Source organism: Chanodichthys erythropterus, chromosome 23 (genome assembly GCF_024489055.1).
Source record: "Chanodichthys erythropterus isolate Z2021 chromosome 23, ASM2448905v1, whole genome shotgun sequence".
Taxonomy (NCBI): Eukaryota; Metazoa; Chordata; class Actinopteri; order Cypriniformes; family Xenocyprididae; genus Chanodichthys; species Chanodichthys erythropterus.
In genome coordinates, this window is record NC_090243.1 from 3088255 (window position 1) to 3112210 (window position 23956).

At 38.9% G+C, this 23956-nt stretch overlaps 2 protein-coding genes across 4 annotated transcripts in view; one reads left to right on the plus strand and one right to left on the minus strand.

Annotated features, from left to right (window-relative positions):
• The window catches only part of stau2 (staufen double-stranded RNA binding protein 2), a 153262-nt gene extending 150518 nt beyond the window's left edge, over positions 1-2744 (plus strand). For all 3 annotated transcript variants that reach the window (XM_067377626.1, XM_067377628.1, XM_067377627.1), the window contains exon 15: positions 1551-2744. In XM_067377626.1, coding sequence (XP_067233727.1) covers positions 1551-1644 — 94 coding nt within the window. In that variant the 3' untranslated portion in view covers positions 1645-2744. The remainder of the gene's footprint in view (positions 1-1550) is intronic.
• A 7035-nt stretch (positions 2745-9779) lies between these two features.
• Positions 9780-23626, minus strand: rdh10a (retinol dehydrogenase 10a). The gene is made up of 6 exons (XM_067377246.1): positions 22287-23626; positions 21309-21544; positions 13410-13508; positions 11301-11446; positions 10835-10966; positions 9780-10738 (listed from the first exon to the last, which is right to left on the minus strand). The coding sequence occupies exons 1-6, from the start codon at positions 22573-22575 to the stop codon at positions 10615-10617; spliced, it is 1026 nt and encodes a 341-aa protein (XP_067233347.1). The 5' UTR covers positions 22576-23626; the 3' UTR covers positions 9780-10614.
• Positions 23627-23956: the final 330 nt, after the last annotated feature.

Consider the following 23956-nt stretch of genomic DNA (forward strand, 5'->3'; position numbering starts at 1 on the left):
ATTAATGGATAAGGGAGATTTAATAGTGATTCATGTTTTGCTAATTTAGAAGAGTTTCTGTTAATGTGAGTTTTTGGAGAGTTACCATCATGGTGACAAGTAGCACATGTGGCTTGGTTTGAGAGCAGGTTAGTTACATGTTTTAAGTTGCTGTACTCATTCATTAAGTGCTATATCATGCTACTGTTAACATGTTAGCAAATTAGCAAGTTGGCATTTTCTGAATTTTATTATTAGGGTTTACAATGAAGTAAATAATTCATTTGATTTGGAATACCTCAAAATAAAAAAGTTAATTAACTAAATATATTATGTTACTTACTATCAAAGTGTATGAGTTAGCTAGCTCAGTACTTAAAGGTGCCATCAAACGTTTTTTTACAAGATGTAATATAAGTCCCCTGAATGTGTCTGTGAAGTTTCAGCTCAAAATACCCCATAGATTTTTTTAAATTAATTTTTTTAACTGCCTATTTTGGGGCATCATTAACTATGCACCGATTCAGGGGCTGCTGGCCCTTTAAATCACGTGCTCCCTGCCCATCGAGCTCGCGACTCTATAATACATAATGCATTTACAAAGTTCACACAGCTAATATAACCCTCAAATGGATCTTTACAAGATGTTCGTCATGTATGCTGCATGCATGCTTCGGGTCATGTGAGTATAGTATTTATTTGGGTGTTTATATTTGATTCTGAATGAGTTTGATAGTGCTCCGTGGCTAAAGCTAACATTACACACTGTTGGAGAGATTTATAAAGAATGAAGTTGTGTTTATGAATTATACAGACTGCAAGTGTTTAAAAATGAAAATAGCGACGGCTCTTGTCTCCGTGAATACAGTAAGAAACGATGGTAACTTTAAACCACATTTAACAGTACATTAGCAACATGCTAACGAAACATTTAGAAAGACAATTTACAAATATCACTAAAAATATCACGATATCATGGATCATGTCAGTTATTATTGCTCCATCTGCCATTTTCCGCTATTGTCCTTGCTTGCTTACCTAGTCTGATGATTCAGCTGTGCACAGATCCAGACGTTAATACTGGCTGCCCCTTGTCTAATGCCTTTCATAATGTTGGGAACATGGACTGGCATATGCAAATATTGGGGGCGTACACCCCGACTGTTACGTATCAGTCGGTGTTATGTTGAGATTCACCTGTTTTCCGGAGGTCTTTTAAACAAATGAGATTTATATAAGAAGTGAGTTTGAGACTCAGCGTATGTCTTTTCCATGTACTGAACTCTTGTTATTCAACTATGCCAAGGTAACTTCAATTTTTAATTCTAGGGCACCTTTAAAGTTAGGATCAATTAACATGCATGAGTACAACAAACTCAAAACTCTGTTTTGATATTTCAATACACTGTTAATTACAATAACAAATAGCTGAAAAAATATTGCTAAAAATAGAACAAAGACTTGGCTTGGACCGCAGGGACTTGTGAAAATTGCTTATTATTATTATCATCATCTAACAGCACCAGTGATTGATAATAATTAATCTTCATTTGCACCTGTTTGTTCTGCAGACAAGCTAAACGTCTGGCCGAGAGGACGGACAGCAAACCGACTAACTCAGGCACCACTGCTCAGGACTGCAAGGATTCAAAGGCCGTCGTCTAGGAGCTGATCCCACCCTTACGCCCCGTCGCCCCAAAAGCCCCCACGACCGCCGCTGCATCCTTCTACACGTGTCAACATGCAATATGGTGGATGTGTCCCATGAATACGAAATGACAAAAAAATGCATTCTTTGAGTCTATGTGAAGACAACACTATCTTAACACAACATTTATTTACTCTAGAGTTAACTAAAAAGAGCAAGCAAGTGAACTTAAAAAAAAAATGATTAAAATGTAATGCATGGTAATGTTTGAAAATTAAGGGAAATTTCCCCATTTGATAGATGTTTGAATATTATTTTCACCTTGCCTCCAAGTGATATGGATTTAAACAGGCTTATGTCATGCCATTAGTATAAACAAAACATTATTGGGGAAAACAAAGTTGTGTATCTTAGTTGGGGGGTTATATTATTTTCCTTTTCTCTTTAATCTATGAATAATAATGCTTGAGTATTTAAGTATTAACCAATGCCAGTGCTGTGAAGTCGTAGTTGTTGTCTTCATATATAGTCACCCAGCTTACCGTGTATGCTGACATAAAGCATTCATCTATCTATATGGATGTATATGACTTGTAGAATATCATACGCAGAGGAAAAGAAAAACATATGCTACGAGTGTAAACCAATGGATAAAACTGATGCGAGAATGTGAACGGCACAGGATCGCCGGCGATACAGCTGATCCGTGGTGTCCGGTTGAACAATCTTGCCTCTTGCCTGCTATAATGTTCCTTGAAATTAGAATTTCGTTCAGGATTCTCGACAGAAACACGAGGCCCTGCAGAGTGACCCGTGCCTCTTTAGCGAAGTCCTGTTTGATTATTGTTCTCTTCTTCATTCAGTTTTGTCCAGCACATCTACACCTGTTGTGTGTTGTATTGACTCGATACATCAACTGAGTGCTTTTAAGGACTGCATTCTGGAGAAAAGAGAGGCTGTGATCAATAGACAGGCTGTCTTTTCAAAACGAAAGAGTCGTAGAATTATCTGAAACTGGTAACTCATTGGAAGAGTGTTTTTCTCTCCCTGAAGCTACAGTGTAATAACAGATATGTCAGTTACTTAAAATGCAGTAAAATCACATCAGTTCATGTTGAAACCATTGGTGTCTGTTGTCTTCTTTTCCAACTGATTTTCCGTTTTATGCCTTGATGTCACTAATAGTTTCTAAACATTTCCAGGTTTAACCCGTTCTGTGCAGTGTGGTCCAAACGTCTGAGATCGCCCTTGATTTATAGACGCCAGTGTATGTAAAAGCAGGAAAAAACGGGTATCTAACAAATCTTGATAAGTTCCGAATGATCAGCAACACAGTAGCTACACAACCGGATTCGTATTTTCCAGCCAACGCATGGGTGTGAATTAAAAACCACAGGCGATTTGCTCAAGCATATGGCGTAGTGCTGTGTCATACCTAAAGGGACTTTAAGGCTTAGTAACACATGAACAATCATCCAGCGGTCTAAAAATAGATCCATAATATATGAGTCCATTCAATATCACCAAGGAAACAGTCATTTATTCATTAATAGGTAGATTCCTTTTTCCATATCTAAGTCTAAGCTCATATAGTCTTCAGCAGATGGAATAACAAATCTATTAGCAAACATGTGGTCACGTTATTGAAATTTCAGGGCCATTTTGCTGTAGTGATGTATGAAAAACCCTTCACACAGAAATCACTTTCAAAACAAGCAGATTTTGGCCTCCAAAATGCGGCAAATCCGTGTGACCAACTTGAACCCGATGGGAAATCTAAGAGGGGAAATCTTTTGCCCTCACATGAAATTCCCGATTGCATGGATTCCTATTGAAATGACTAGATTTCGCCTGCGAAAATTCACCAAATAGGAAATGTGACCGCACCTTACAGGGTTAGGTCACCCAAAAAGGAAAATTCTGTCATTAATTACTCACCCTCATGTCGTTCCACACCCGTAAGACCTTTTTTAAGATATTTTTTCACAATTTAAGATATTTTTTGATAAAAAATATTCCATTGCCAGAAAGATAATTAACACTTTCAGATGCCTAGAAATCTACTAAAGACATATTTAAAACAGTTCATGAGACTACAGTGGTTCAACCGTAATGTTATGAAGTGATGAGAATACTTTTTTGTGCGCCAAAAAACCAAAATAACGACTTTATTCAACAATATCTAGTGATGGGCGATTTCAAAACACTGCTTCATTAAGCTTCGAAGATTTACAAATCTTTTGTTTCGAATCAGTGGTTCGGATCACGTATCAAACTGCCAAAGTCACGTGAACTATTGAAATTTCGAAACGCTTGTGACGTAACAAAGCCTCGTTTACTGAAATCACTTGATTGTGGCGCTCCAAACCACCGATTCGAAACAAAAGATTTGTAAAGCTTCGAAGCTTCATGAAGCAGTGTTTTGAGATCGCCCGTAACTAGATATTGTTGAATAAAGTTATTTTGTTTTTTGGCGAAAAAATTATTAAAAGATTAAGGTTGAACGACTGTAGTCACATGAACTGTTTTAAATATCCGAAGATGAACGAAGGTCTTACGGGTGCGGGACGACATGAGGGTGAGTAATTAATGACAGAATTTTCATTTTTGGGTGAACTAACCCTTTAAGAGCTTTCCTCAGGGTATACAACAGACAATACATGAACATTGAGTCACTCATACAAAGAAAATTAGTCATAGGTGACAAGTTGCACTCAAGACGTCACACTAATTGATTAAAAGGTAATTGCTGAAATGAATCAGAATATATCCTCATCAAATATAGCCAAAATGTTCGTGTTTTGTCTGTTGTATTCCCTGAGGAAGTGTTGGTATATATTAAAAAACTATTAAAAGTTCCTTCCCACAAGTGTTGCTGGATTCCGTTTTGTACACCTTTTAATAGGTCACAGTCATTCACAAATGCATAGCAACAGGCACTGCAGATATCCAGTTCTTTGGGCAGCCAGTGGTCTTCAAATGTTGAAAAGCTCTGATCTTAAGGCAACACACGTCAGTAGCCTGCAGTGGAGGCGTTTGAGTCTGGTAATTGGCCTGACTGATGGTCCGTATGAGATTACTGAATACAAAGACATTGAAATATTGACACACCAAAACTCCCACAGCTACAGTAATTGTCAGATAGGATCAGTCTACTGATGCAGCTCCCCGCTAAGAAAATAATTAGCTAGAAATTCATAGCTTTGAAAAGAAGATGAAATGCTTCCCTTGCACATACTTATGGATTTATTTTCCCTTTCACTCAGTAACATTAGCACTAATTTAGCAATAAAGGTCGATAACACTTAGTTCTGGTGGAAAAATCAATAAACTTTGTTTCCCCATAGCACAAAAGCCAGAGTTAACAGCTTTATATGGGTCAAACAGGACAGAGCAATTCTCATTGGCCATGATTGTTAGCTTTCCACAGCATAACATTTGAAGGACGACTTATTTAATTTCATCAACATTTATTCATTTAAGATAAAAAATAATCTTGCTGCATATGAGGCACAATGGGATATTGGCACTACAAGCAACATGCTAAATGCATATCAGTAAGTGAATAGAGATAAAGAGGTCGTTCTACAGTCAATACATCAGCCTTCATATCGAGTTCCTTCTTCCCCAAACGGAATGTGGTTTTTAAAGATTTGCTTCCACATTAATGGAGCTAGCGATGAAAACAAAACTAGACTTTCAATCAAAGCAAAAATCGCTACCACAATGCTAGTGTTGTGTGTGTTGCTACATTTGCAAAGGTGTCCTGAGTAGTTTTTAGCACATCATTAATGTTTTGCTAAAGTGTTCTAAGTGTTTTTAACACATTTTTACACACTGCTAATGTGTTTTTTTTTTTGTAGCACGTTGCAATTCTTTTGCTAAGGTGTTGCGAGTTTAGCATATTGCTATGCATTTGCTAAGGTGTTCTGAGGAGTTTTGGGAGTTGCTAAACATTTGCTAAGGTGCTTAGAGTGTTTTTAACTTCTTGCTATTTTGATAAGAGCTAAGGTGTTCTGAGTTTTTTTAATACCTTGCTATAAATTTGCTAAGATGTTCTGAGTGTTCTTTACGCATTGCTAATGATTTTTTAGCTAAGGTGCTATGAGTGTTTTAGGAAGGTGCTAAACATTTGCTAAGGTCCTCAGATTGTTTTTAACATGTTAAATATATAATAACAAGTGCTGTTTAGCGAATAGTTATATACTTGCTAAGGTGTTCTGAGTGTTTTAACACCTTGCTATACATTCGCTAAGGTGTTCTAAGTGGTTTTAGCACATTGCTATTCTTTTGCTAAGGTGTTCTGAGTGTTTTTAACATAGACTGTAAAAAACGATGGACGACGTGACGCCGCTTCCTTCCATTGTATTGAACTGAAGCCAAAATGGGCTGATGAATGGGCGCTGACACGTTACGCAATACGTCAAAAACAAAAAAGTTTGGAGCCTGGGCATGCGCAGAACGAATTGTCAGTGGAGCCGGAGGCGGAGTCGCGATATCTAACTTCCGCAGACGACTGCGTCATCATTCATGTATTTTAAATAGACTATAAAAATTATACACAATTTAAAAGTCTACCTATAAAAGAATAGGCTATTCTGTTTCTAGAGCAATAATATTTTTGAAACAGCAAATTCAGTAGATAAAATCAATATAATATGCCACTAGAAACAACTCTAAATCGTCAGAAACGGTCCTGCTATTTTAAATCAAGTTCAACTAACGTTACAGGAGATCGATTGCTGTAATTAGAGTAAGCTATCATTAGTTTTGTCCTGCTAATTATTATTTTATACCCATAAAAATAATAAGTAACTGCCAGATAACGATCACCTGCTTTTTCCCGACATGGTTAACATTAGGTGTGTTATCTTAACTAATAACATTTATTAATTAGCTTATAACGCCCACATTTGATGTTACAGAAAAAAAGTTCCGTCAGTGATCCGTCAGATCCTGTAGGTCGGTTAATACAGTTTACTGCTGAACAACTCATTTTGTTGGTGTTAAATAACAAAGAAATCGAAAATTAACAGTTAGTTAATAAATCTTCAATCTCCCCTCGAAGCTCAGACAGTCCTCAGAGAAGCTGTCAATCAACTTCGAATCATGACGACACGCCCGTTTTCATAGCATCAAATTGCTAGCTAAAATCTAAATCATCCCAAAAACGAACAATTGAATATATATCAGTGTGATAACAACTACCTTAAATGACCAAAACCATCTTTCAGAAAGTTTTATTTGAAGCAGAATTTATTTTTAAGTTTTCACTGAAGTCTCATTCGACTGCATTAAGAGGGCAGGGTTTATGACCTGTACTGCATCCAGCCTCCAGGGGGCGATCAAAGAGCCCACAGCTTCACTTTTCAGAACGTATGAGACACACCCGGTTTTTAACGCATTGCTAATGTTATTTAATTTAGCATGTTATGCTATTCTTTTGCCAAGGTTTTCTGTTTTTAGGGAATTGCTAAACATTTGCTACGGTTCTAAGTGTTTTTTGATTGTTGCTATACAATTTACTGAGTTACAAGTGATGTTTAGCCTGTAGCTACATAATTTCTAAGGTGTTCTGATTGTTTTTAGCAAATTGCTATACATTTGCTAAGATGTATTACATTAAAGGGTTAGTTCACCCAAAAATGAAAATGCTGTTATTGTTCATCTTCAGAACACAAATTAAGATATTTTTTGATAAAATGCGATGGCTCAGTGAGGCTCCATTGCCAGCAAGATAATTAACACTCTCAGGTGCCCAAAAAGCTACTAAAGACCAATTTAAAACAGTTCATGTGACTACAGTGGTTTAACCTTAATGTTATGAAGCGACAAGAATACTTTTTGTGCACCAAAAAAACAAAATAACTACTTTATTCAACAATATCTAGTGATGGGCGATTTCAAAACACTGCTTCATGAAGCTTCGAAGCTTTACAAATCTTTTGTTTCAAATCAGTAGTTCGAAACGTGTGAAAGTCATGTGATTTCAGTAAACAAGGCTTCGTTACGTCATAGATGTTTCAAAATTTCAATGGTTCACCACTGGGGGGCGTGACTTTGGCAGTTTGATACACGCTCCGAACCACTGATTCGAAACAAAGATTCGTAAGGCTTCGAAGCTTCATGTTTTGAAATCGCCCATCACTAGATATTGTTGAATAAAGTTATTTTGTTCTTTGGTGCACAAAAAGTATTCTCGTCACTTCATAACATTAAGGTTGAAACACATGAACTGTTTTAAATATGTTTTAGTAGCTTTCTGTCCATCTTGCTGTCAATGGAGGCCTCACTGAGCATCGGATTTTATCGAAAATAGCTTAATTTGTGTTCCGAAGATGAACGAAGGTCTTATGGGTGAGTAATAAATTACATAATTTTCATTTTTGGGTGAACTAACCCTTTAAGCTGAAATGTTTATATATATATATTTTTAGAAACTGTTCAAAAGTTCCCTTTTGGATTCCCTTTTGTACTTTTTATATTGTCTGTTTCCGAGCACCTTGTGAGCTGGTAAAGTGGTGCCAGATCTAACCTGACTAGTACTTACCCATTATAAGGTGATCAGATTTCTGAAATGGAAACATTTCCTAGTTCAGTGGTCTTAATACCAAGTGAGATTTCAATTACATTATCGAGGAATTAAAAAATGGGGGTAATTTATATGTTTTTGTGTTTTTAATTGTGGGTTCCATAACCATGTTAGTGCTTTCAGAAGGCCTTTTTTCTCTCTGTGTATTTGCAGGGTGTTTTGTTAAATCGTTGACATTTCCAGAGACAGTACACCAAAAAAAAAAAAAAAAAAAAGGCTGGATATGGAAGCATGCTAATGACATTCACACAAGGAATTGGAATCTGCATCATTTTAATTATTTAGTAGTAAAAGTAGGTCAAATATAATTCAAATTTTTATGTTTTTGAAATAAGTCTCTTATGCTCACCAAGGCTGCATTTATTTGATCAAAAATACAGTAAAACTGTGAAATATAATTACATTTTGATGTATTTTAAAATGTTTTATTACTGTGATGGCAAAACTGAATTTTCAGCATCATTACTCCAGTCTTCAGTGTCACAATGCTTCAGTAATCATTCTGATATGCTGTATCAATTATTAATTAGCCTCGCACAAATGTCAGTCCAGCCCAAAAATGCATTGTTTGAATAGACCCTAAAAATACAAGAATTCAGAATGGCACTCATCATTTACTATGGCTTGTTTTGCGAAAGCACACATTTTGGTTCACCACACCCACTCAACATGCAATAGGTCTGTCATATTTTTAAATAACTCCTTTTATATGTAATTCACTGTTTTGTGACAGTGAGTCATTGCTTATGAAACACTCAAGCAGTAGTAGAAGTGTAAATATGAGGCATGGTCATTCACAAGCTTAGCAACTGTGAAAAGGCCTCCTCTCTTCCTGTGATGCATTTCCCCTCGAGGTAAACGCACTTCACAATCCCTTTCACAACTTAGAAGATCAGGCATTTTGGCTTGAATGGAACATCTGAGTCAAACAATTGTATCACAAATCCCACCCGTATGCTCAATGATGGACAGTATTGCTGTGTAGTTCCCTTCTGTGAGCTTTCAGTTGCAGTATGTCACGTCTCTTGTGCTTCTATAAGTTATAACAGGGATTCACTCAGGAATTTACTTACTAGAAAAGTTGGCAAATACTAAAATCTACACTTTCTGTGCCAAGTTCCTCAGGAATTTCTGGCATTTACTGTTGCTGAGAGTCGGGCTTATGAAAAGACACAGAAAACCAACAAATAATCTAAATCATTTTATTAATTTAAGTTAGGTAGAGACACTAAACATTGGAACCATGTTGTGTGCTCCTATATAGAGCACTCTTTAGGAAAGTTACAAAAAGAGTATTTATGTCATACTGTTAACAAATGGCAAAAATGAAGAGGTAGAGATTTTAGGCTCATCACATGCCTATTGGAATGTAGTTTAAACTCATGTGTTTTGTCATTTTTTGCCTAAACATATAACATATCTGTGGAAACTCAATGGTTCAGGTTTGCATAAACAAGGAAAAACATTAAATGAACAAATGTGTGTACATCAAAAAAATGCATCATATTCAGATGATGACAACATCCTCATGTTATTGACTGAAACGGTCAATCAATTCAATTTCAAATTCATTTAAAAAAAAAAAAGTTCTGTAACCAAAAACAGTATTAAGTTGATGCGCAAGTTCAAAATGGGGAACATACTAAATATAATATTCATTGACAGAAGAAAATCAGGCCATCCCTTTTGTTTGACATTTACATATACAAAATACCATAAGCCTCTGTCTTAAAGAGTAAAAAATACACTTCCTTCCCACCAGCAGCTGGAAACAGACCAGCGTTTTACCCACTTCTCATGATGTCACCAAAGAGAAATGAGGGGAGGGGGGGGATCCAATGCAAAATATTTCATCTATAACATCACATGGTTCCCTTTCGGACACGATCTCCTGCCGCTGCTTTTAAATGGATCGAATTGGGGAGTGGCGTGGAGCCACGTTGAACGGTGTAGATAATGTTGGCAGTGTAGAGGAAAGTAAATACAGTGCATGTCTACACACAGACAAAACAAAAAAAGTGACAAGAATTTACTGTTCGTACAGTAACATACTGTATAGTTTCACGAAGACGCTAGATAATGCTGGTGACTACATTACGTAAATAGTTAATTACTGAATAGCTCATGTATGATTTCAAAACTATTGACACAGTATATAGATGGATGGTTTCATTAAACAAACCTTTAAAAAGACAACACATAAATCAACAAATAAATCCTTAGTGTAGTACACAGCTTTCTTTGTTCCAGAGGAACAATATGGTAAACCTTTGCATCTGCCAAATGCAAGTGCACCAGTCTAAACGCAGTCTTTTCACTTCCTTCTGCCCTCTCAGTGGTCTTATCCTCATGCGGGGTTAGAAATGTACCCATTGCGGGTTAGAAATGGCACCCTCTAGATCCCATTCTTCGCCTCATTGTTGTTCATCGCCTCTTTCCTCTGAGCCAGGAACGGGTACATGCACTTATCTGCACCCAGGAACCGGTACATGCATACGATTGCTTCGAAGGGCAAAATGCTAGAAAACACAAAACAAACGAGAATACGTTACTACCGATTGTTCCGACAATATGGAGGCATTTCAAACTCCACTTTTGGGATCACCCATACCCACCTTTTCATAAAGTTGACCATGTATACAATGCGAGGCGTGCAGATCATGGGCTGGTCTGTCAGGATGGCCCTCATGGACTGTTTCACACAGAACTCTGGTCTCAATGGAGGGAGAAACGGCTCAATCTCTTTCCTGACCCGCCCAGGCGAAAGAAAGGAAGGGAGAGAAGGAGAAAACATGATGATTAAGAGTCGTCTTTGTTTAATAAAGTCAGCCCAAAGTGCTCCGCCAGTCAGAGCAAGTCATTATTGAGTGGAAACAGATCCAGCATGCACCTTCTATTCAAGTGGAAGCCCCTATTGTGCGCATGAAAACCCAAGCTGACAGTGACATGAGAGGCCACAAGCAAAGCTACCCTGACTGTTGTTAAGCAATGTCTACTCGAACTAGATACGCATTGTCGTTCGCTCCTTTTAGTGGCCATCTGAAACCCAATCGTGACATTTGGACGGCTCCTTTCTTTTACCTTATTCTGCATCCTCTGAACATGCCCGTGTCCACCAGGTAAGGACACACCAGCGTCATCTTGATACCGTCCTTCTCCGAAGCCTTGATTTCGTGGCTCAGGGACTCGTGGAAGCCGATGGCACCGAACTTGCTAGCGCAGTAATCCTGAAACCAAGAGGAAACAGAGTTTGGTGAACATTATCAAGCTTCCCGAGGCGGTTTTCCTGTAATAGCAAGGGAGCGCTGGGATCTACGGTTTCATTAGCATTCTTCTGTTGTGTACGGAGTATAGGTAGAGCCGCACGGGAGGGTTTTGATGTGGTTCGCGGTGGACGGGATCTTCAGAACTGAGTGGGCAAACACAGATGCGTGTAGATAAACACTCTGGAATAAAGGGGCTCGCAGCGGCTTGAGTCACTCCAATAATGCAAACCATAAAAAGTCACATTCAAGGAAACATAATAGGTCAGACAGTGTGACTGGGCTTCTGGGACCCTTTGAAGTGAGAGTAAAGATGAGGGCTTGTAAAATAGAAGTGCACGTACAGCTAACAAAACAAAAAAGGTAACGTTTCCCCAAAAGGCTGCTGGGAAAATGACACCAGTTTGGACAGCAGTGAAAGAAGAGGATTGTACGTGTACTAGACTCCAAGAGATCCCTCACATACACAGGCTGGCTTAACGGATTAAAAGGGACTTTTTAGGCTACTCCAGCACCAATGTGAGATTTAATTTAGAAAAAAGGGTTTTCAACAACTATGTGTACACCATGTAAAGAGCAATTCGCACTGAACCAAAAGATGACGACGACCAACAGCAGCAGACGCTTTTTCGGGTTTTGTCGGATCAGCGCGTTACCACTGTCGCAGTCTGTTGCCGTTGGTCAGTGCTTGTTTTCGCCGACTGTTCAATTGACGTTTGTTGGGTATTGGAATGTCTAAGAAGTGACAGTGTGAATTAAATATATATATATATATATACACACACACACATACATATATTTTATAAAACGGTTAGTTCATGTCCTTGATTCTGATTGGTCAATAGCTGTGTTTTATTCACGATATATGATCACTTCACCCAACGGTTCTGTTTATCACTACACAACACCCTTAGCAACCACTCTTTGTTCTCAGTTGATATTGTTCATTGAAGCTTACTGTATTATGTAGAAGAGTATCGTGAGAAAGAGATCGAGTGAGCAAGTTTATTACCTGCGTTCAGATTTAGCATTTTCCTTCAGGTCAGTCCTATGTTCATAATAAAAAATCTGTTTAAAATGTCCGATGTATTATCTTGTCCTTTTAACAGTTAAGGGGTTTTCCCGTGACTGACAGCGCATTTGTCAGTTGCGTCTTTTTCCGTGTTCACAACAATTCAGTCTTTTCAATATAAAAGTCTTCGCTACTGACTGACACACTCATACAGACAGTCTTTGTCGCCATCTAATGGCCTGAAAATGTAACTTCTGTTGCTGTTCACGGTCAGGGACTATTTTTTTTCCGGCGGAAGGAAGGCATTTAATGCAAGTTTACTTCATGAAAGTTGCATACATATGTTTGGCTTTAATATTTGTATTGTGTGGTAACCATTTTATAAAACAGTTAGCAATAAGGTACTCAAGGCTAGTGCTTTATCGTGAATAAGGCACGGCTGAAGGGGTTGCAGGCACTCCACCCCGCATCGTGCCTAAGAAAGCCCTTCAGCCGTGACTATTCCCCATACAGCACAGCCTTGAGTACCTTATTGCTTACTTAACTGACATCCGTTTAAGGGCTGATATATCCATAAACTATTACTTCAAAAATCTGTCATTAAAAACTCACATTTTAAAAAGTACAGACATCTCTGTACCTTTTGGAGTAATTGGCGTAGGTGCACAATATTATCAGTATGTGTGAAACACCAAGGGATTATGGGAATTTTGTTTCTGCAGTAGGTAGGCCCAGAGAAACCTCTAAGCATCTCTCAGTGTTAGCGTGCCTCTTAATTGGCGTGGAGCGCTAGGCGTGCTGTGCACCGCGCCGAATTTCCATGCCATGGCGAGCCAATGCGTTGAAACTCTCCAAACACGCTCTCTTTTATTTCAGTCTGCCAATAGATTTATGTGATGGATGCAGTGTACTAACCTCCACACCAGCTGTGCTGAAAAGGCCCAGTGAACTGGCAACTGTCACAATGTGGCCATGGTTCATCTCTAGCATCTTGGGAAGAAATGCCTTGGTGGTCTGGAAGAGGAAGAGAGAGAGAAGGGGGGGAACAAAGACAGTTATTTTGCTGTTGCTGTTCGTCTCTGCCAAAGCCCTTTGATCCTTTTTTTTTTCCTCCTCCCCGACTAATAATTCACTGAGACTAAACACTCATCTCCCTCATCCTGCTGGGGGAGTTTAGAAACACAATTCCATTACAGTCTTAAAGGCCATTTACAGGGAGCTTGCTTTCCACATGCACTTAAGAGATTAATTTATGTACAGCTCAATTTGTTTTGGTAGTACTCGTTTTTGAGAAAGTTTTCATTTCGGACATGGAGGTTTAACTTGGAAGGGAAGCAAACTACTACTTTAATGGATGAAGTATCGCACCAGACTTTGGGGTGGTTTCGTATTGGTCTGAAATGGCTTATTAAAAAAGGTGAAAAGACCACTTGCAAGTTCACAACAAGTGGTTTGTCTGTGGTTTCCTTTTCTCCCACAACGAGTTGGTCCCAAGAGTGGCATCTCAGTATCAAGAGCACAAAGCCCGAGCGGCATACTCACTCACCACTGTCACCACAATACGCCTCAAGACCACAACACCACCGCTGTAGGTCAACAAAGATGGGAAACAAACACCACCTTTTTAGCCTGGATTACGCATTAGCATTGGAACGATTAAAGGAATAGTTTATCCTATAAAAACAATTTCCAAATGAACAAATAAACCAAAGTTCATGTGTTAACCACTGTGACAATCACACAGTCGAGGAGTTGAACTGTAAAACAGAACAGAACAAATCTTTTCAGCTTTGTAAACCATGCTGAAAAGATCAATCTCAGAAAACAACAATTAATCCATAAAAAGTCATAATAGTTTGCAATGACGAGTGCAAGTAAATGACGGTTTTCATTTTTTTAAGCTTAGTTTAAAATTAATACAACGTGGCTTTTAGTTGGTACAAGCTAACAACACTTTCTGGACTAGATTTGTTAACCTTTTTCAGCTGCTCTGACATCTTGCCTGGCTGTTATTGACAGTTTCTTTCATTATTTTCAATGAATCAGTGTCATCTTCCATTTTCACCTGATCCCAGCTGGACAAAAGACAGAGTGAATTTTAAAAGAAAAAAAGCACACACACACACAATCATGCCTCATCTTCCATTCTCTTCAGACCCAGAGGAAGTGAGGGGGTGGACACAATAATGATGAAAAACATGACCGGCGTCATCCATTTACTGCTCTCTTAGAGAAGATTTGCCGTACAAGCCCCACAGAACCGCCTGCGGCTTTATAGTCAATCCTCAATGGAACATGAAGCATGCTATGAAAAAGAAAAACGTGTGAGAGCCAAGAACAACAGAGCCCCTTCCAGAGGCCTTCAATGATATCACCATTTATAAACATGACCAATAGAAAAGGACCTTGGCCACGCTTGAGAATGGTACCATCTTGCACGGTTCTGTATGCGTTTCGCACCTCTGCCAGCCGTCTCAACACGTCATTTTGACATGTTGTTGAAATATGGACCTGGAATCTCTCAAATTTACTTCCACTGACTTCACTCTCATGAGGGAATCCACTCGTGCAACTGAGCGCTGCGGTCCACATGCTACACGTTTAATCCCTGACGTTAAGAGTAAACTGTGTACTTTTCCAGCGCATTAAGTGTAAAATTGCTCTTAATATTCATCTCATTGTGTTGGGGGGTTCCTTCAAGGGAGCAGACTTGGACCAGTTTGAATCTGTACTTGTGCCTTGCATGCCAAACTGATGGTAAGTATGCGTGCAAATGAAGCATTAGGATAGATTGGGCCTGTAGTGCACAAATGCCAACATCTTCCAAACATTGCAATCTACAGTATTAAAATTTGATTTGGAGAGTTTGGACTATGTGCTGCTGCCAATAAGACAGATTAGACTAGCATGATATAAGACAGAAAGTCAAGATGTAGGCAATTGAAAGTCTCTCTTGCATCCAGTGGGGAAATTCTTTTATAAATTACTCTTGCTGCAGAACTTGAAGCCATTCAACTTGCGCCATCAATGAAAATGTGATGTGGAGAAAGAGAGAGACATTCATTCATATGGGAAAGCATTATTAAGTCGTTGGACAAGGACACCATAAAAAATTATTAAATCTGCATTTACTTTGTATTAGCAAACACTTCAGCAAAACGTACTGTGCATAGGCCACCTTGGATCCCAACAATTAGGCAGTTCAAGGGTTGAATCTACCAAACCAGCATGTCACACTGAGTTTGATTGATCAAGGAGTTGAGGTTGTAATCTCAACTCCTTGATCAATCAAACTCAGTGTTACATGTCGATGGGCTGGTAATGTTTAGGTTTGATTTTGGTCAATTAACTAGGCTGGTAAATCAACTCAGTGTTACCAAACTCAACATGACCAGTCTTAACTCAGCTGGACTGGCAAAGTAACTGGCAATTTTGACTGGCTAAGAAACTAGTCTGGTAACGTAGGGTTTGTTTTGGTCAATCAAATGGGTTCGTATTGTAATCAATCCAATTATTTGATCAAGTAGTTGGGCTTGACCAATCAAACTGATCATTACCAGCTCAGCCCCTTGACCATTAGTCTATCACCCCATAACCTCTGAACTTGCAAAAAATTAGCAGAAATGGCTAAGAGTCTTTGTAAAAACCCAATCCGCTATGGGATGAGGGGGCCGGCACTGATGTGGGCATGGCCTTGCTGACCTCTCAGACACAAAATGTGTGAAACCGAACAGAAGTTCATGTCTTAATTCATAGCTTCCGTAATTGCTTCTCAGCGCCTGAGTTTACGCTAAATTAACTTCCAACAGCAGAGAGCTTCCTTGGCCCTTGCAGTGGTTCTATGCCTGTTGTGCTCTCTAATTGATACAAGCTCAAGTGCATCGCTCCTCACAAAGCTCTTCACAGCTGCCGTGTCAGCCTGGATTAGTGCTAATGTTTGACCAATAGGAATATGCACAAATATTGTCGCAGAGAATAGCCCAGATGGCCGTTAATTAGAAGAATGTGGACAGACCAGAGAAATGTTGCAAAGCATTGGCCAGATTGATGTACAGCCTTCAGACTCTGAAGCCAAGAGAAAATGAAGTGGGGGCTAACTGATACACTGCTACTGTATGGCCACTGTCTCATTAAAATGGGGGGCCGGATCTATGGAATCACTTTGAAAACCACAATCTGGTTGAACATTATTCAAATAAGCCAAATAAAGCCATTGGTGAATCTTGTTGGCTGGGAGCTCTTCAAACATAAGCAGCCCCAAATCAAATAACAGGTACAGGTGCATTGATCTTAAGCAAAACCATCTAAAACTACTCAAGTAAGACCCTTCTGCCTGGCTGCTTCCTTTCTCCTGGTCTAGCAGGAATGCAGGCTGGAGAACTTGGCTCCTGTCATTTGGCATCTTGTCAAGCTGATCCCTAGACAAGAAAGCAATTGTCACATAAGTGGGTCAGGCAGCAGCTCCCCATTACCAGCAAGCTTGTGTACAAGACTCTCTATCCCTTGATGCTTTTCTCTAGGGACAGCCCTGAGACTTTTGCTTCAACCACGCTCACTTAGCAACTAGGAGACTTTCACGGACACCACTGGGCCCAGGTGTGGAATGCACTGCTCACATATCGCCTATTATGGGGTCAATGTCAGAGAAAAAGAGAAACTTACTCCGCTCAGCTTCCCAAATCTTGACTAGATGCTAAATCTGGTCATTTGCATCACTTAAACTTTTACTTTGCCAAGTACCAGTCACTCCGCCACAGTGCCACTCCTATGGGCTATTCTCAAGTTGGTCTGAAAGGGTTCAGCAAAGAACTCACTGGTCCTGGGACTAAAACGCAGCTGTAAGTACAGAAAGAGTGAAGGGCCTCAGCTGAGCACAGACAGCCTGGAAGAGCACCGCTCTGAGATAATGGCCTCACTTCCTGTTGGCTCCTCCAGTTTTGTTACATTCCCACCATGTTATCCAACAAAATAAAGATGATGTCCATCTGGAGTTTGCCCTTCTTGCCTTAAAGAGTTTCGAAACACAGCAGACCGCTGAAATGAAGGCGCTTAACCGACTGCCAGGTCATGTTTGAGACTCTCTCAGAGGATGACATGGACTTCTTATGAAGACAGGCTAAAGAAAGAGAAATTTTATATAAAATTAAAAAGATTTGGAAGGCAGTGGCTTCAGTGCTCTTAAAAACAAACAAAAAAAAAGCTCATGCAGTTAATGGATAAAACAAATATCTGAAATGCATTAAACCAGAACACACACATGCAACAGCTTTTGCGATTCATTCTTTCATTCTTTGTCCAGTATGGACAAGCGAGATAAGCACATAGTGGACAGCATAAAGACCCCATGAAATGGCTTGACCAGAGTTTTGTCTATGCTGATGCATTTCCAATTAAAATACTTTGGGTGGGACATATCAAGAAGGTGTTACTAGGGAGAAAGATTATATTTTAAAGGGTTAGTTCACCCAAAAATGAAAATTATGTTACTCACCCTCATGTCGTTCCATACCTGTAAGACCTTCATTCATCTTCGGAGCACAATTAAGATATTTTTGATAAAATCCGATGGCTCAGTGAGGCCTGCACCGAAAGCAAGTTAATTTACGCTTTTTAAACGCCCAGAAAGGTATTATATTTAAAACGGTTTATGTGACAATGTTTTAACCTTAATGTTAAGTAGTGACGAGAATACTTTTTGTGTGGCAAAAAAAAAAAAAAAAATCCATCATCTAGTGATGGCCGATTTTAAAACTCTACGTCATGAAGCTTTGAAGCTTTACGGATCTTTTGTTTCGAATCAGTGCTTCGGAGCGTGAAAGTCACATGATTTCAGTAAACGAGGCTTTGTTACGTCATAAGCGTTTCAAAATTTCAATGGTTCAGGTGACTTTGGCAGTTTGGTACACGCTCCGAACCACTGATTCGAAACAAAAGATTCATAAAGCTTCAAAGCTTCATGAAGCAGTGTTTTGAAATCGTCCATCACTAGATATTGTTGAATAAAGTCATTATTTTGTTTTTTTGGCACACAAAAAGTATCTCGTCGCTTCATTAAGGTTGAACCACTGTAGTCACATGAACTGTTTTAAATATAACTTCAGTAGCTTTTTAGGCATTTGAAAGTGTAAATTAACTTGCTATCAATGCAGGCATCACTGAGCCATCTGATTTTATCAAAAATATATTCATTTGTGAGTAATTTATGACATAATTTTCATTTTTGGGTGAACTAACCCTTTAATTTATTCAATTATTAAAAGTTATTTTCCATCATTGACTGAATTTTGTTTAGCAGTGACGGAAAAATCTGAAGGCCATCTGTCATTTTGCATTACACTGAAGGTGATCTATTGCAACTAATTTCCACCCATGTCTAGGTAGTGGCAAGTGTGCATACAATTGCAAAACTAAGTATATGTGTGTGTTTTCCCTTAAAAGACACAATATAACAAAGCTAAAATGACCATTAATTTTTAAATTAATAAAATGAATAAATAACTGACAATCAGGGCCATCATCGCAGTCCCAGACCCTATAATAGCTTACTAATTAAAAAGTAAAAACTGTTTCTACCAGACCCATAATTTAAGTGACAGCGCTAAGCATCACATTAAGCATGGATATTTAAAACATCCTTTCTGTACAAAACATGCCAACACAAAATTAATTGTAAATGGGAAGACAAAAGAGAAAGGAAAAAAGGAAGTATTGCAGTGTTACAAACCACATGCAAGCAGCAACCAATTAAGAGAACATGTTTGTGTAAGAGAGAAAGAGGAAAAGCAGTGTTGGTGCATTTCTATTCAGCTGGCTTGTGGCTTTAATGACCACATCCTCCGCTTGGTATTCCTTGCCTGTCCTTAATGATTAAGCTCTGCTTTCATCTTAAACCCCCACAAGAAACCATGCATTGCATAAAGCTTAAGCAAACACAACCAAAACCTTAATGAGAATCCCAACTCTACCACTAACAAGTGCATCTGCTACAGCAACACTGCGGCTTACACTGAACAACTTCCAAGTAAAAAAAAAAAAAAGAAAAATATAGATGGCAAAGAACATGCTGTTACACTTAAGCTCAGTTTGTGTCCAGGCATTTTCATGCTTCATTAAAAAGACTTGCGGTATTTAGTATGTGCTCATTCAAAAATTTGCCAAATATATAAAAAAAGAATCCCTTATAAAAAAGGAAGTGTGATATCATAATGTGATATCTTAACACCTCAAAGTCATCAAAAAACATTTAGTGAAAGGCCCATAAATATTTATTAATACATTTACTTTCCAGGGGGTCTGGGATGATGTAAACCCTCACTTCTCCAAAAAAACCTTAAAGGGATAGTTCACCCAAAAATGAAAATTCTCTCATCATTTACTCACCCTCAAGTTGTTCCAAACCTCTATACATTTATTTCTTTTGCTGAACACAAAAGATTATATTTTGAATAATATCCATAATGGGGACCTCATTGACTTCCATAGTATTTTTTTTCCATACTATGGAAGTCAATGGGCCCCCCCATCAACGGTTTGGTTACCCATATTCTTCAAAATGTGTGTTCAGCAGAAGTTTGGAACAACTTGAGGGTGAGTAAATGATGACAGAACATTTATTTTTGGATGAACCGCCCCTTTAACCATCCTGTCGTGCTAATCGTTAAAATATTACGATCCCGAACAGTCACATGCAAACAAAAACAAACAATACCCTCCACAATTCTCCTCAACGTGACTTAAAACAAACAGCCCTACTACAGCTCGCCCCACAAGGTGGTCTCAATAAGACAATGCAAACTACAGACAGGCCTTTTACGCATTTACTGGCAAGAGGTTAATTAGCGAGGCCAAGTGAGAATGGGCTCGTCCAAATGGTACTTCCCCAGGCAGGATGTGCTCTTCAATGGGCTTTAAATTAACAAACCAAGGCAGAGCAGACTGTTCCTGGTGATCTTACCAAAACCCCCTGCTGGAGTTGTCTTGCTCAGAGCTTGTTTATATCCACAGATCAGGGAGCTTTGGAGAGGATGATGTTGAAACGACAGGGGGCATGTTAATAAAACCCCTCTGAGTGGAAGTATGTTTTTAAGATCAGTTCTGATGTTATAACTCACAGGGACTGAAATTGACGAAGTCAGGGAGGGTAATCTGATCCTAGATCAGCTCCTGTACTGATATTCTTACAGAAAGCATGCCAGATCATCATAATCTCACAGCCTGTGGATGTCTACTTTAGCAGTACATCCAGACGGAGTCGTAAATATTAATATTGGCTGCCACAAACAAAGGAATGAATGGAAACAAATGTATGACAGACTAAAAGAGAAAGGGCCAGACAGGACAGGGGTGACTACATGAGGAATATGCAAAACTGGTGGGGGGGGGTGGCCCATCTCAGATGACAGACATTTGTTTGCACTCAACACCAGACGGATTTAACGACTGAGCTTCTAAGTGGTTGATTCTAACTGATTTTGAAAGAATAAACAGTGCTTTTTTAGCACACAAGTCAAACTTCACTCTGGCTTGATATGAACATGCATGGAGCAAAAGATGTTTGCTTTCCAACTTGGCTCAAGCACAAATACCAGAGCAAAGAAATGAGTATGTGCTGAACAGATGGGTGCATGAACAGTGGCATCATGTGATATAACAATCACTAAAAGAGGACATTCCACTGTGTTTTCCCCACTTAAAAAGAGATATACGTTTCCTTTATGATGCACATTGACTTTTAATGTCTGGTTGCAACTATTAGATCAGCTCTTAGAGATTGCAGTATACAGTTGAGTAGTGACAAAGTTAAATGAGACTCACCCAGAAGTGTGCATGGCAGTTCACCACCATGGTCCTCTCGATCAGCTCATCGGGGCACTCCAGCAGATGGTGGCCGGACACAACACCAGCGTTGTTGATCAACAAGTTCACTTCACCGACTTCTCGGCGGACTTTCTCTGCTGTGGAATACACGCTCTCCCTCTTGCCCACATCAACCACATACGTATACACCTGCGGCTGAAACGGAGGGACTTCTTCCACACCACCAACAGCTCCTGAGGAAAAACGCATTGGATCATCATCATCATCTGAGATGTAGAAAATGACAAAACTTTCTTGTGTACCTCAAGCTGATTGGAGACATTTGGGGGGGAAATCTCTGTCAAGTAGGTGATGATATTTTGAATGATTATTCAACCAAGATAATTCCAACAATAAGGAAGAATATAGCCTAATTTTTATAAATAGACCGATATCTGGTTGTTTATTTTGATATCCACCGATAGGTGGCACCAAACGGTTGGTCTGAATATCGCAGAAAAACACCATTGCACCAATGTGTTCATAGGAGGTAAACAAACTTATTTGATTATATTGTTTACATAATTACACAAATTTTAGAGCCATTCATTCTCAAGTTTGAAACATGTAGCATTTTAAGATTAACAATAATACATTTGACAACCCAACTTAATAGCAATAATAACAAAAAATAAATTATATAACAGTTTTATAGTTTAATATATAATAAATATGAAAACTAATTCCATATTGGAATACATCATACGTGTATTATTGCCAATAAGAGGGAAAACTGCTCTGTATATCGGTTATTTGAACAAAACAAATGTTTTATACCTCAAATATTAAAAGGACTACACACAATACAAGCTTAAATACCTATAAAAGGCATAAACATAACTAGTCTGTCTGCGATAAATATATATATATAATAAACAGTTAATTTAATTTAAACATGTTAGTTCAGTAGTTTAAATGTTAAATCATCCCATTTACCCTCTTTTGGCATCGGGCTGTCTTGCTCTCTGTAGATCTGTCGCACCATCTCCGCAGTCTCCTCATTGCTGTGGCTGTTGATGTCCCACAGCACCAGTGTAGCCCGGCGCCGGGCGAACTCCTTGGCGAAGAGCCGCCCAAGTTCGCCGCCCGCCCCGGTGATCAAGCACACCTGTCCCGCTACGCTCTTCTCCTTCGGCCGTATGAGCCACTTGAGTCCGGCCATCACGATAGCCCAGAGAACTTTCAGAATGACCACGAAAAACTCCACGGCAATGTTCATCATCATGTCTAATGCCGTTCTGCGACTTTGTTTTAAATAAAGATGAACGTATCACAATGTTACACCTAAAAGACTAAACCTGAGTTTTGCTGTTGTGCTGCTACCATTAGACTTTAATTTATTCTTTAACTATCCGCCTATTTAAAAAGGTTATGGGGTGAACATCCAAATAACCCCAACTGTCAGACAACTACTAATATACATATATATAAACTCGTATCAACAAGATAACGCATTAAACTTTCAGAATATGAGCATCACAAATAAAAGCACTATTCTAACGCTACAAGCCTTGATAAATACAACCGAGTCTCCCGCCAGCGAATGCCCGTATAAAAACTATCGTATCCCGGCACGGATGCGCGTGATAGCTGCCAGTGCGCTGCTGCTCTATGAGAGAAATCGAGACAGACTGATCTCTTCGGAACCGCTGCTGCTGCTCGCGCTCTATTTAAACCAGCCCCTCTCCACAGGACCCCACAGAGTGATTGGTCCAGATGCCTGATTGAAATTTACATCTACTTAGGTCAGCTGTGGACGTTTGGGAAAACAGAATGGATGTGTAATAACAGTGTCTGACTGTGGCTGTATCTTCAGTGTTTTAGGCGGATGTTCCAAGGAGTGTTTTTTAAATGGATAGTGTGTGATTTGTGTGTTTTAGCTACTTATGGCAAAGTAAAAGTAAAATGTGTGCAAAAATACAGCAACAGCAGTATATTTGTGACAATGTAATGCGTTGTTATGAGGCCACCACTGAAAAGAGTAGGCCTATTTGTAACAAATTTAGGTTCCTTTAGTTAACACTAACAATAAGCAATACATTTACAGAGTTTATTTAAAGGTTTAGTTCACCTCAGAATTAAAATGTAGCTACTGATAATTTACCCCCATTTCATCCAAGATGTTCATGTCTTTCTTTCTTCTGTCGAAAAAAAAAAAAAATTAAGGTTTTTGAGGAAAACATTCCAGGATTTTTCAATGGGGACCAACAGGTTGAAGGTCCAAATTGCAGTTTCAGTGCAGCTTCAAAGGGCTTTACACAATCCCAGACGAGGAATAAGGGTCTTATCTAGGAAACAATCGGTCATTTTCTTTAACAAAAAAAAATTATAGACTTTTAAACCACAAATACTTATCTTGCACTACTTTGCAATGGAAAGGTCACGTGTTAGGTAGGCCTCCATCTCTTTTTCTCCAAATTCGAAATTGCCCAACATCATTGTTTTACTTTTTTTGTATAGGGTGTTTGACTTAGTCTTTGCACATTCGCTTTTAGACACTGGATCGGTACTTCCGCCTACGTCACGCATGACCTTTCCAACATGATTACATCATGCGTGGCGCATCGCAGAGCAGTGCAAGATGAGCATTTGTGGTTAAAAAGCAT

What these genes read in the sequence shown, in the direction of transcription:
- rdh10a (XM_067377246.1), bottom strand. Translation starts at nt 22,575, where the DNA reads ATGATGATGAACATTGCCGTGGAGTTTTTCGTGGTCATTCTGAAAGTT. An exon ending in ACTGCCATGCACACTTCTGG is followed by an intron (nt 13,509 to 21,308) that starts GTGAGTCTCATT and finishes TTCCTCTTCCAG; the next exon opens with ACCACCAAGGCATTTCTTCC. An exon ending in TCAGCACAGCTGGTGTGGAG is followed by an intron (nt 11,447 to 13,409) that starts GTTAGTACACTG and finishes TCTTGGTTTCAG; the next exon opens with GATTACTGCGCTAGCAAGTT.